At 44.9% G+C, this 14,327-nt stretch overlaps 1 protein-coding gene across 1 annotated transcript in view; it reads left to right on the top strand.

The window, feature by feature from the left end:
* The window catches only part of LOC106592162 (insulin-like growth factor 1 receptor), a 129,545-nt gene extending 118,825 nt beyond the window's left edge, over window positions 1–10,720 (top strand). Inside the window, exons 16-20 of the mRNA XM_045689791.1 lie at window positions 3,440–3,605; window positions 3,744–3,873; window positions 8,439–8,573; window positions 9,379–9,623; window positions 9,779–10,720. Of these exons, the coding sequence (XP_045545747.1) occupies window positions 3,440–3,605; window positions 3,744–3,873; window positions 8,439–8,573; window positions 9,379–9,623; window positions 9,779–9,999 (897 nt within the window). The 3' untranslated portion in view covers window positions 10,000–10,720. The remainder of the gene's footprint in view (window positions 1–3,439; window positions 3,606–3,743; window positions 3,874–8,438; window positions 8,574–9,378; window positions 9,624–9,778) is intronic.
* Window positions 10,721–14,327: the final 3,607 nt, after the last annotated feature.

Genomic DNA, 14,327 nt, shown 5'->3' with positions numbered 1-14,327 from the left:
CAATTGTATTTGTCACATGCGCCGAATACAACAGGTGTAGACCTTAACCTCTATGGGCTAGGTGGGACGCTTGCGTCATTTTAAAGACAAGACTCTCGTTAATCTAACCACACTGTCCGATTTCAAAAAGGCTTTACAACGAAAGCAAAACATTAGATTATGTCAGCAGAGTACCCAGCCAGAAATAATCAGACACCCATTTTTCAAGCTAGCATATAATGTCACATAAACCCAAACCACAGCTAAATGCAGCACTAACCTTTGATGATCTTCATCAGATGACAACCCTAGGACATTATGTTATACAATACATGCATGTTTTGTTCAATCAAGTTCATATTTATATCAAAAACCAGCTTTTTACATTAGCATGTGACTAGCATGTGACTAGCATTCCCACCGAACACTGCCGGTGAATTTACTAAATTACTCACGATAAACGTTCACAAAAAGCATAACAATTATTTTAAGAATTATAGATACAGAACTCCTCTATGCACTCGATATGTCCGATTTTAAAATAGCTTTTCGGTGAAAGCACATTTTGCAATATTGTCAGTAGATAGCCCGGCATCACAGGGCTAGCTATTTAGACACCCAGCAAGTTTAGCACTCACCAAAGTCAGATTTACTATAAGAAAAATGTTATTACCTTTGCTGTCTTCGTCAGAATGCACTCCCAGGACTTCTCCTTCAATAACAAATGTTGGTTTGGTTCAAAATAATCCATAGTTATATCCAAACAGCGGCGTTTTGTTCGTGCGTTCAAGACACTATCCGAAAGGGTAAATAAGGGTGACGAGCATGGCGCAATTCGTGACAAAAAATTCTAAATATTCCATTACCGTACTTTCGAAGCATGTCAACCTCTGTTTAAAATCAATTTTTATGCCATTTTTCTCATAAAAAAGCGATAATATTCCGACCGGGAATCTGCGTTTAGGTAAACAGACGAAAGAAAATGAAGCATGGGGTCGACTCGGGCACGCGCCTAAGCCCATAGTACTCTGATCGGCCACTTGCCAAAAGCGATAATGTGTTTCAGCCAGAGGCTGCCTCAATATCGTTCAGCTTTTTCCCGGGCTCTGAGAGCCTATGGGAGCCGTAGGAAGTGTCACGTTATAGCAAAGATCCTCAGTCTTCAATAAAAAGAGCCAAGATGAAACACAACTTGTCAGACAGGCCACTTCCTGCATGGAATCTTCTCAGGTTTTGGCCTGCCATATGAGTTCTGTTATACTCACAGACACCATTCAAATAGTTTTAGAAACTTTAGGGTGTTTTCTATCCAAAGCCAATAATTATATGCATATTCTAGTTACTGGGCAGGAGTAGTAACCAGATTAAATCGGGTACGTTTTTTATCCGGCCGTGTCAATACTGCCCCCTACCCCCAACAGGTTAAAGGTCTTGCTCACATTGGCTACGGAGAGCGTGATCACACAGTTGTCCGAAACAGCTGGTGCTCTAATGCATGCTTCAGTGTTGCTTGCCTCAAAGCGAGCATAAAATGCATTTAGCCGGTCTGGTAGGCACGCTTCACTGGGCAGCTCGCGGCTGGGTTTCCCTTTGTTGTCCGTAATCGTTCCACATCCGACGAGCGTCAGCTGGTCTAGTAGTATTCCATCTTAGTCCTGTATTGACTCTTTGCCTGTTTGGTGGTTCGTCTGAGGGCATAGCGGGATTTCTTATAAGTGTCCGGATTAGTGTCCCACTCCTTGAAAGCGGCAGCTCTAGCCTTTAGCTCGGTGTGGATGTTGCCTGTAATTCATGGCTTCTGGTTGGGTTATGTGCGTACGGTCACTGTGGGGACGACGTCGTCGATGCGCTTATTGATGAAGCTGGTGACTGCAGTGGTATACTCCTCAATGCCATTGGATGAATCCCAGAACATATTCCAGTCTGTACTAGCAAAACAGTCCCTTAACGTAGCATCCGCCTCATCTGACCACTTCCGTATTGAGCAAGTCACTGGTACTTCCTGCTTTAGTTTTTGCTTGTAAGCAGGAATTATGGTCAGATTTGCCAAATGGAGGGCGAGGGAGAGCTTTGTATGCGTCAGTGTGTGGGGTAAAGATTGTCTAGAGTTTTTTTCCCTCTGGTTGTACATGTGACATTCTGGTAGAAATGAGGTCAAACTGATTTAAGTTTGCCTGCATTAAAGTCCCCGGCCACTAGGAGCGCCTTCTCTGGATGAGCATTTTCTTGTTTGCTTATGGCCTTACAGCTCGTTGAGTGCGGTCTTAGTGCCATCATCGGTTTGTGGTGGTAAATAGACGGCTCTCTTGGTAGAAAGTGTGGTCAACAGTTTATCATGATGTACTGTTGTATACATCTGGCCCTTCTTTGGACACTGTGTTAACTAACCTCCAGACGAGCTTCAATGCCATACAACACTCCTTCCGTTGCCTCCAACTGCTCTTAAATACAAGTAAAACTAAATGCATGCTCTTCAACCGATCGCTGCCTACACCTGCCCGCCCGTCCAGCATCACTACTCTGGACGGTTCTGACTTAGAATATGTGGACAACTACAAATACCTAGGTGTCTGGTTAGACTGTAAACTCTCCTTCCACACTCACTCACATTAAGCATCTCCAATCCAAAATTAAATCTGGAATTGGCTTCCTATTTCACAACAAAGCGTTGTTCGCTCGTGCTGCCAAACATACCCTTGTAAAACTGACTATCCTACCGATCCTCGACTTCGGCGATGTCATTTACAAAATAGCCTCCAACACTCTACACAGCAAATTGGATGCAGTCTATCACAGTGCCATCTGTTTTGTCACCAAAGCCCCATATACTGCGACCTGTACGCTCTCGTTGGCTGGCCCTCACTTTATATTCGTCGCCAAACTCACTGGCTCCAGGTTATCTACAAGTCTCTGCTAGGTAAAGCCCCGCCTTATCTCAGCTCGCTGGTCACCATAGCAGCACCCACCCGTAGCACGCGCTTCAGCAGGTATATCTCACTGGTCACCCCCAAAGCCTATTCGTCCTTTGGCCACCTTTCCTTCCAGTTCTCAGCTGCCAATGACTGGAACGAATTGCAAAAATCACTGAAGCTGGAGACTCATATCTCCCTCACTAGCTTTAAGCACCAGCTGTAATTGACAAATAGACACACAACAGCACCCCTTGTCTTACCAGACGAAGCTGTTCTGTCCTGCTGATGCACGGAAAACCCAGCCAACTGTATATTATCAGTGTCGTCATTCAGCCACGTCTCGGTGAAACATATATATTACAGGATACGATATTACAGTTTTTAATGTCCTGTCGGTAGGATAATCTCCAACAGTTTATCCAGTTTATTCTCCAGTGAGTTTACAGTCTCAACCTTCCTCCTCTGAAGGAGATTATTCAGATGGACTCTAACCTCTCCTCTCTCTCCTCTCCTCACTCACTCACTCACACACACACACACACACACAGCCGTCCCAGTCCTACAGTCTCAACCTCCCACCTCTGAAGAAGATTATTCAGATGGCTGGCGAGATTGCGGACGGGATGTCTTATCTCAACGCTAACAAGTTTGTCCACAGAGACCTGGCCGCCAGGAACTGTATGGTGGCAGACGACTACACCGTCAAGATAGGTGGTACGGACAGACAGACTTCCTCCTAAAGAATTACAGTTCAATTAGGCTTGTAATTTAGCCTAGTATATTGATGTGAACGTTTTTTTTTATACATGCATGTTAAGTCATTTCCCCCTTTCTTCCCTGTGTGTGAGGTAGATTTTGGTATGACCAGAGACATCTATGAGACAGACTACTACCGTAAAGGAGGAAAGGGGTTGCTGCCGGTCCGATGGATGTCCCCCGAGTCCCTTAAAGATGGAGTGTTCACCACCACCTCCGATGTCTGGTAACTGCACCCATTCACCCATTCACCCTCTCATTTCCATGAGGATGGAGCAGTTCACTTCCAGGAGGGGACGACATTTTAAAAGGAAGGGAGCCAAGCTTGTAGAAGAGCCTGAACCCCTCTCTCCATTTGTCCCCCGTTGGGAAGCCATTTAACCTGGTGATGTTTTGAGAGGGAGTGGAACACAAGGCCCGTTGCAGCTTCTGTCTGTTTAAGTAAACATCAAGAACTGTTAAACTGTGGTTGACCTGACCTAGCTCGAACCCTCCAGGTTTCCCTAATCTCAGAGTACTAAAATACTGTCAGCTGGGTAAGAATTTACGGTGTTGAGAGTTCTGGGGAATAACAATTAACTCTCCTTAGTGTTAGTGTGTAATGTGTAAATGAGAAGCCTGGTATATAATAGATGTTTTGTGTAGGAACTACAGAACGCTCTACTGAATAAACAATTCTGATTCTTGTAAGCTAGTCCTCTTGTCTGTGTTATTAAACCAGAATCGTACACATTATGGATGGCAGACTGAGTATTAATTGAAGTTAACATTGAGAACATAATTCTCTTAACAACTAGTAACCGGCAGGTTGCAAAAACTAATCCCCCCTGAACAAGGCAGTTAACCCACTGTTCTTAGGCCGTCATTGAAAATAAGACTGTGTTCTTAACTGACTTGCCTAGTTAAATAAAGGTCTTAAAATATAAATAAATAAACAAAAATAAAATCGGCAAATCGGTGGCCAAAAATACCGATTACCGATTGTTATGAACACTCGAAATCAGCCATAATTAAATCGGCCATTCCGATTAATCGGTCGACCTCTAACCCTGACCCTACACACCCTGGGGTTATACACCCTACACACCCTGACCCTTAGTAGTGTACACTCTGTGTGCTGTCATTTGGTTTAGTAGTGTACACTGTGTGCTGTCATTTGGTTTAGTAGTGTACACTGTGAGAAGGACTGAGCAGAGCAGTTTGAGTCTAATATAAACGGTAGTGAGGCCTCCTGGCCAGCTCTGCTTTAACCTGTTTAGGATAGGGGGCAGTATTGACACGGCTGGATAAAAAACATACCCGATTTAATCTGGTTACCACTCCTACCCAGTAACTAGAATATGCATATACTTATTACATATGGATAGAAAACACCCTAAATTTTCTAAAACTGTTTGAATGGTGTCTGTGAGTATAACAGAACTCAAATGGCAGGTCAAAACCTGAGAGATTCCATTACAGGAAGTGGCCTGTCTGACCATTTCTTGAACTTCTTTTCCATCTCTATCATTTACTAAGGATCTCTGCTCTAACGTGACACTTCCCACGTCGTCCATAGGCGCTCAGAGCCCGGGAAAAAACAGAATGTCGTCATTCCAGCCCCAGGCTGAAACACATTATCGCCTTTCTCAAGTGGCCGATCAAGGGACACTGGGCTTATGCGCGTGACCCCGACCGCCCCGCCTTTGGGATTTTTTCCTCTGTTTGCCGAAAAGGAGATTCCCTGTCGGAATATTATTGCTTTTCTACGAGAAAAATGTCGTAAAAATTGATTTTAAACAGCGGTTGACATGCTTCGAAGTACGGTAATGGAATATTTAGAATTTTATTGTCACGAATTGCGCCATGCGCGCGACACTTCTTTACTATTTCGGATAGTGTCTGGAACGCACGAACAAAACGCCGCTATTCGGATATAACGATGGATTATTTTGGACCAAACCAACATTTGTTATTGAAGTAGCAGTCCTGGGTGTGCATTCTGACGAAGACAACAAAAGGTAATCAAACTTTTATAATAGTAAATATGATTATGGTGAGTGCTAAACTTCCCGGGTGTCTAAATAGCGAGCCCGTGATGCCTGGGCTATGTACTTAGAATATTGCAAAATGTGCTTTCACCAAAAAGCTATTTTAAAATCGGACATATCGAGTGCATAGAGGTCTGTATCTATAATTCTTAAAATAATTGTTATGCTTTTTGTGAACGTTTATCGTGAGTAATTTAGTAAAATGTTAGCGAATTCCCCGGAAGTTTGCGGGGGGTATGCTAGTTCTGAACGTCACATGCTAATGTAAAAAGCTGGTTTTTGATATAAATATGAACTTGATTGAACAAAACATGCATGTATTGTATAACATAATGTCCTAGGGTTGTCATCTGATGAAGATCATCAAAGGTGAGTGCTGCATTTAGCTGTCTTCTGGGTTTTGGTGACATTATATGCTGGCTTGAAAAATGGGTGTCTGATTATTTCTGGCTTGGTACTCTGCTGACATAATCTAATGTTTTGCTTTCGTTGTAAAGCCTTTTTGAAATCGGACAGTGTGGTTAGATTAACGAGAGTCTTGTCTTTAAATGGCTGTAAAATAGTCATATGTTTGAGAAATTGAAGTAATAGCCCATAGAGCCCATAGAGGTTAAACACACAGACCCCTATTCCTCTCCTATCCTAGTCAATCTCATGAGACTTAGGCTTAAAACCCTTTAGTTACTTATTCTACAGGCTATAAAGACCATATCCCTAAATTCAGGGTAGAATTATTTAATCATTACTCTCAAGCAGGAATTCCTTTAACACTAGTCCAACGCTCTAACCACCTGCCTTACATTGCACTCCACGAGGAGCCTGACTACCTGTTACGTGAGGGCAGCAAGAAGCCAAGGTAAGTTGCTAGCTAGCATTAAACGTATCTTATAAAAAACTATCGATCTTAAGATAATCACTAGTTAACTCCACATGGTTGATGATATTACTAGTTTATCTAACGTGTCCTGCGTTGCATATAATCGATGCGGTGCCTGTTAATTTCTCATTGAATCACAGCCTACTTCGACAAACGGGTGTTGATTTAACAAGCGCATTTGCGAAAAAAGCACTGTCATGGCACCAATCTACCTAACCATGAACATCAATGCCTTTCTTTAAAATCAATACACAAGTATATATTTTTTAACCTGCATATTTAGTTAATATTGCCTGCTAACATGAAATTGTGTCACATCTCTTGCGTTCATTGCACGCAGAGTCAGGGTATATGCAGCAGTTTGGGCTGCCTGGCTCGTTGCGAACTAATTTGCCAGAATTTTACATAATTATGACATAACATTGAAGGTTGTGCAATGTAACAGGAATATTTAGACTTAGCGATGCCACCCGTTAGATAAAATACGGAACAGTTCCGTATTTCACTGAAAGGAAAAACATTTGTTTTCGAGATGATAGTTTCCGGATTCGACCATATTAATGACCTAAGGCTCGTATTTCTGTGTGTTATTGTGTTCTAATTAAGTCTATGATTTGATAGAGCAGTCTGACTGAGCGGTGGTAGGCACCGGCAGGCTCGTAAGCATTGATTGAAACAGCACTTTCGTTCGTTTTGCCAGCAGCTCTTCGCAATGCATTGCGCTGTTTATGACTTCAAGCCTATCAACTCCCAAGATTAGGCTGGTGTAACCGATGTGAAATGGCTAGCTAGTTAGCCGGGTGGGCGCTAATAGCGTTTGAAACGTCACTCGCTCTGAGACTTGGAGTAGTTGTTCCCCTTGCTCTGCATGGGTAACGCTGCTTCGAGGGTGGCTGTTGTCGATGTGTTCCTGGTTCGAGCCCAGGTAGGAGCGAGGAGAGGGACCGAAGCTATATTGTTACACTGGCAATACTATAGTGCCTATAAGAACATCCAATAGTCAAAGGTATATGAAATACAAATGGTATAGAGATAAATAGTCCTATAATTCCTATAATAACATCAACCTAAAACTCCTTACCTGGGAATATTGAAGACTCATGTTAAAAGGAACCACCAGCTGTCATATGTTCTCATGTTCTGAGCAAGGAACTTAAACGTTAGCTTTTTTACATGGCACATATTGCACTTTTACTTTCTTCTCCAACACTTTGTTTTTGCATTATTTAAACCAAATTGAACATTTTTCATTATTTATTTGGGGCTAAATTGATTTTATTGACGTATTGTATTAAGTTAAAATAAGTGTTAATTCAGTATTGTTGTAATTGTCATTATTACAAATACAATAAAACACATGTTTTTATATTAAATCGGCCGATTAATCGGTGGCAGCTTTTTTTGGTCATCCAATAATCGGTATCGGCGTTGAAAAATCATAATCGGTCGACCTCTTGTCAGGGTGTGTAGGGTGTATAACCCCGTCTCCCCTCTCTCTCTGCAGGTCTTTTGGGGTGGTGTATAACCTTGTCTCCTCTCTCTCTGCAGGTCTTTTGGGGTGGTGTATAACCCCGTCTCTCCTCTCTCTGCAGCTCTTTTGGGGTGGTGTTATAACCCCGTCTCCTCTCTCTGCAGGTCTTTTGGGGTGGTGTATAACCCTGTCTCCTCTCTCTCTGCAGGTCTTTTGGGGTGGTGTATAACCCCGTCTCCTCTCTCTCTGCAGGTCTTTTGGGGTGGTGTGTAACCCCAGGGTGTGTAGGGTGTTATAACCCCGTCTCTCCTCTCTCTGCAGGTCTTTTGGGGTGGTGTATAACCCCGTCTCTCCTCTCTCTCTGCAGGTCTTTTGGGGTGGTGTATAACCCCGTCTCTCCTCTCTCTCTGCAGGTCTTTTGGGGTGGTGTTATGGGAGATCGCCACGCTAGCAGAGCAGCCCTACCAGGGGATGTCCAACGAGCAGGTGCTGCGCTTCGTTATGGACGGAGGACTGCTAGACAAACCAGACAACTGCCCTGACATGCTGTGGGTTCACACACACACACACACACACACACACACACACACACACACACACACACACACACACACACACACACACACCTGGGTTTCTGTTCGCCCGGTATATCTGGATTTTTGCCCCCCAAAAATGGAAAAGCCGGTAAATATAATGGGTGCCGGCCGGGAGAAGAAAAATCCTTTAGCGAAATAATGCTTTTCAGCCTGTTGATTGGTGGGAATACCAGTCATGCTTATCGTAGCCTGTTCATTGGTGGAAATACCAGTCATGCTTATCGTAGTCTGTTCATTGGTGGGAATACCAGTCATGCGTATCGTAGCCTGTTCATTGGTGGGAATATCAATCATGCTTATCGTAGCCTGTTCATTGGTGGGAATACCAGTCATGCTTATCGTAGCCTGTTCATTGGTGGGAATACCAGTCATGCTTATCGTAGCCTGTTCATTGGTGGGAATACCAGTCATGCTTATCGTAGCCTGTTCATTGGTGGGAATACCAGTCATGCTTATCGTAGCCTGTTCATTGGTGGGAACACCAGTCATGCTTATCGTAGCCTGTTCATTGGTGGGAATACCAGTCATGCTTATCGTAGGGTTGAGTTGATGCGTCTGTGTTGGCAGTACAACCCTAAGATAATATCTCTCTCTCTCGCACTCTCTCTCTCTCTCTCTCGCTGTCTCTCTCTCTCGCTGTCTCACTGTGTCTCTCTCTCGCTGTCTCTCTCTCTCGCTGTCTCACTGTGTCTCTCTCTCGCTCTCTCTCTCTCCTACCAGGTTTGAGTTAATGCTCTCTCTCTCTCTCTCCTACCAGGTTTGAGTTGATGCGGATGTGTTGGCAGTACAACCCTAAGATGCGTCCGTCGTTTCTGGAGATCATTAACAGCATCAAAGAGGAGCTGGAGCCACCGTTCAGAGAGATGAGTTTCTTTTACAGCGAAGAGAACAAGCTTCCAGACACAGAGGAGTCAGACATGGAGGTAGAAAACATGAACAATGTCCCTTTAGGTCCCGCTGCCTCTTCACGCCCCCCATCCCCTGTCCCCCCACCACCTCCGGGTCCGCCCTGCCCAACCAGCCCCCTCCTCCCCCCTCCCAACAGACACCAGCCTCCACGGCCCCCGCCGGTCCGTTAACGCTGGGCTCCACCCCACCTTCAGCCCCGTCCTCTGGGCAGGTTCAGCCCCAGGCTCCCTCGTCCCCCTGTTCCCCAGCCCTCGGGGCCGCCAGCCAGGCCTGCTGCTCCCCAGTGGCCCCTGGCCCCTCCTCGGCACAGAGCTCAGGGGCCTCAGGACAGGTGGCGTCCAACGGCCCCGAGGTGGTCGCCCAGGTCCTGCTGCGACCAGCCTTCAATGACTCACCGCCCTACGCACACATGAACGGAGTGAGGAAGAAGGAACGTGCCATGCCCCTCCCACAGTCCTCGGCCTGCTGATCCTAGTGGACCCCCCCTCTTTTCTAAAGAGTTTGATGAACTTCTCTGTAGTGGACCCCCCTCTCCATCCCTCATCTCTGATGGACTTCTCTGTGGTGGACCCCCCTCTCCATCCCTCATCTCTGATGGACTCCTCTGTAGTGGACCCCTCTCCATCCCTCATCTCTGATGGACCCCTCTGTAGTGGATCCCCCTCTCCATCCCTCATCTCTGATGGACTCCTCTGTGGTGGACCCCTCTCCATCCCTCATCTCTGATGGACTCCTCCGTGGTGGACCCCCCTCTCCATCCCTCATCTCTGATGGACTCCTCTGTAGTGGACCACTCTGTGGTGGACCCCTCTCCATCCCTCATCTCTGATGGACCCCTCTGTGGTGGACCCCTCTGTGGTGGACCCCTCTGTGGTGGACTCCTACTTTTTCATTCTGTTATTGTATTGACATTTCTATCAGCTGCCTGATATAAAGCACCTCCTGCTGGGAGGACCCTGGACCACGACCTGAACAACGGTGGTTTAAGATGTATTCCTTTTAGGCCCAGCTACCTTTATATATAAAACACAAGTCCGTTGTTCAGGAAGGTTTCTGGTTACCGTTATCAGTCAAAGGTTTGGGGACACCTACTCATTCAAGGGTTTTTCTTTAATGTTTACTATTTTCTACATTGTAGAATAATAGTGAAGACATAAACTATGGAATTACACACATGGAATCACGTAGTAACCAAAAAAGTGTTAAAAAAATCAAATATATTTGAGATTCTTCAAGGTAACCGCCCTTTTGCCTTGATGACAGCTTTGCACACTCTTGGCATTCTCTCAACCAGCTTCATGAGTTTTCCAACAGTCTTGAAGGAGTTCCCACATATGCTGAGCACTTGTTGGCTGCTTTTCCTTCACTCGGTGGTCCAACTCATCCCAAACCATCTCAATTGGGTTGAGGTTGGGTGATTGTGGAGGCCAGGTCATCTGATGCAGCACTCCATCACTCTCCTTCTTAGTAAAATAGCCCTTAAACAGCCTAGAGGTGTTTTGGGTCATTGTCCTGTTGAAAAACAAATGATAGTCCCACTAAACGCAAACCAGATGGGATGGCATATCGCTGCAGAATGCTGTGGTAGCCATGCTGGTTAAGTGTGCCTTGAATTCTAAATAAATCACAGACAGTGTCACCAGCAAAGCACCATCACACCACCTCCTCCATGCTTCACGGTGGGAACCACAAAAGAGGAGATCATCCGTTCACCTACTCTGTGTCTTACAAAGACATGGCAGTTGGAACCCAAATCTCAAATTTGGACTCATCAGACCAAAGGACAGATTTCCACCGGTCTAATGTCCATTGCTCGTGTTTCTTGGCCCAAGCAAGTCTCTTCTTCTTATTGGTGTCCTTTAGTAGTGGTTTCTTTACAGCATTCCACCCTGAAGGACTGATTCACGCAGTCTCCTCTGAACAGTTGATGTTGAGATGTGTCTGTTACTTGAACTCTGTGAAGCATTTATGTGGGCTGCAATCTGAGGCTGGTAACTCTAATGAACTTATCCTCTGCAGCAGAGGTAACTCTGGGTCTTCCTTTCCTCTGGCGGTCCTCATGAGAGCCAGATTCATCATAGCACTTGATGGTTTTTGCGACTGCACTTGAATAAACTTTCAAAGTTCTTGAAATGTTCCGTATTGACTGACCTTCATGTCTTAAAGTAATGATGGACTGTCGTTTCTCTTTGCTTATTTGAGCTGTTCTTGGCATAATGGACTTGGTCTTTTACCAAATAGGGCTATCTTCTGTATACCACCCCTACCTTATCACAACACAACTGATTGGCTCAAACGCATTAAGAAGGAAAGAAATTCCACAAAATAACTTTTTAACAAGGCAAACCTGTTAATTGAAATGCATTCCAGGTGACTACCTCATGAAGCTGGTTGAGAGAATGCAAAGCTGTCATCAAGGCAAAGGGTGGCTATTTGAAGAATCTGAAATATAAAATATATTTTGAACTGTTTCTCTTCTTTTGGTTACTACATGATTCCATATATGTTATTTCATAGTTTTGATGTCTTCACTATTATTTTACAATGTAGAAAATAGTAAAAATAAAGAAAAACCCCTTGAATGAGTAGGTGTGTCTAAACTTTTGACTGGTGCTGAGATGGTACACTATATATATTTTTTATTAGTTTTTCTAAATATTCCCAAATGGAGACATCCTTTCAGAGTGATGGATGGTTGGTTGGCTCACTGTGTAATATTGGGGGGCATGATTATTATTGTGAGGTAAATGTTTTCTCTTCTGTCTGGAAGCAACGCCAACGGCCAAGCGCTGTCTGTCTCTGTGTCTGTGTTGTATATCAGTGGATGGACAGACATGATCCGCTCTGTTGCACTGGGACAAGATGGCCACCACTGATGATGTTTAGCTGTCTGGCGTAAACTACATGTCTTCTCCCTTTGTCTTGTCTGTGATTGAGAGGAAGCGTTCTGACATTGGTGTAAACTACATGTCGTCTCCAAGGCCTACAAGACATGACTAAATTATTTAGTATCTTAAAGGATTGTGATCAATGGGAGGTTGTTTTATCCAGTCCTTCATATCCCTTCTTAGTTCCTTCTGACCAGATGTATGGCTCCATATGCTTAGTTCCTCTGACCAGATGTATGGCTCCATATGCTTAGTTCCTCCTAATCAGATGTATGGCTCCATATGCTTAGTTCCTCTGACCAGATGTATGGCTCCATATGCTTAGTTCCTCTGACCAGATGTATGGCTCCATATGCTTAGGTCCTCCTGATCAGATGTATGGCTCCATATGCTTAGGTCCTCCTGACCAGAGAACAGATGTATGGCTCCATATGCTTAGTTCCTTCTGACCGGATGTATGGCTCCATATGCATAGTTCCTCTGACCGGATGTTTGGCTCCATATGCTTAGTTCCTCTGACCAGATGTATGGCTCCATATGCTTAGGTCCTCCTGACCAGAGAACAGATGTATGGCTCCATATGCTTAGTTCCTTCTGACCGGATGTATGGCTCCATATGCTTAGTTCCTCTGACCGGATGTATGGCTCCATATGCATAGTTCCTCTGACCGGATGTATGGCTCCATATGCTTAGTTCCTCTGACCAGATGTATGGCTCCATATGCTTAGTTCCTCTGACCGTATGTATGGCTCCATATGCTTAGTTCCTCTGACCGGATGTATGGCTCCATATGCTTAGTTCCTCTGACCGGATGTATGGCTCCATATGCTTAGTTCCTCTGACCGGATGTATGGCTCCATATGCTTAGTTCCTCTGACCGGATGTATGGCTCCATATGCTTAGTTCCTCTGACCGGATGTATGGCTCCATATGCTTAGTTCCTTCTGACCGGATGTATGGCTCCATATGCTTAGTTCCTTCTGACCGGATGTATGGCTCCATATGCTTAGTTCCTCCTGACCGGATGTATGGCTCCATATGCTTAGTTCCTCCTGACCGGATGTATGGCTCCATATGCTTAGTTCCCCTGACCGGATGTATGGCTCCATATGCTTAGTTCCTCTGACCGGATGTATGGCTCCATATGCTTAGTTCCTCTGACCGGATGTATGGCTCCATATGCTTAGTTCCTCTGACCGGATGTATGGCTCCATATGCTTAGTTCCTCCTGGCCGGATGTATGGCTCCATATGTTTAGTTCCTCTGACCAGAGAACAGATGTATGGCTCCATATGCTTAGTTCCTCTGACCGGATGTATGGCTCCATATGCTTAGTTCCTGCTGACCGGATGTATGGCTCCATATGGCTGCATCCCAAATGGCATCCTATTCCCTATGTAGTGCACTACTTTTTGACCAAATGTTTTCCAATATGTAGGGACAGACAGGAGTTGTCTCCAGTCCAGTAGTATGGAGGGAGGGAGACATTGCTGTACACAGCAGGTATATATTTACACTGTAGTCTCTGCTCTGAGATTCAGAACATTTCTCCATGGCTCTTCCAGTTGTTCACTACATGACCAACAGTATGTGGACACCTGCTCGTCAAACATCTCATTCCAAAATGATGGGCATTAATATGGAGTTGGTCCCCCCCCTTTGCTGCTATAACAGCCTCCACTCTTCTGGGAAGGCTTTCCACTAGATGTTGGTACATTGCTGCAGGGACTTTCTTCCATTCAGCTACAAGAGCATTAGTGAGATCGGGGCACTGATGTTGGGCGATTAGACCTGACTCACAGTATGCGTTCCAATTCATCCCAAAGGTGTTCGATGGGGTTGAAGTCAGGGCTCTGTGCAGGCCAGTCAAGTTCTTCCACACTGATCTCAACAAGCCATTTCTGTATG

The sequence above is a fragment of the Salmo salar genome, chromosome ssa11, assembly GCF_905237065.1.
Source record: "Salmo salar chromosome ssa11, Ssal_v3.1, whole genome shotgun sequence".
NCBI classification, from domain to species: domain Eukaryota; kingdom Metazoa; phylum Chordata; class Actinopteri; order Salmoniformes; family Salmonidae; genus Salmo; species Salmo salar.
Note: the sequence above shows the minus strand (reverse complement) of the source record. Positions and strands in the feature narration are given on the sequence as shown.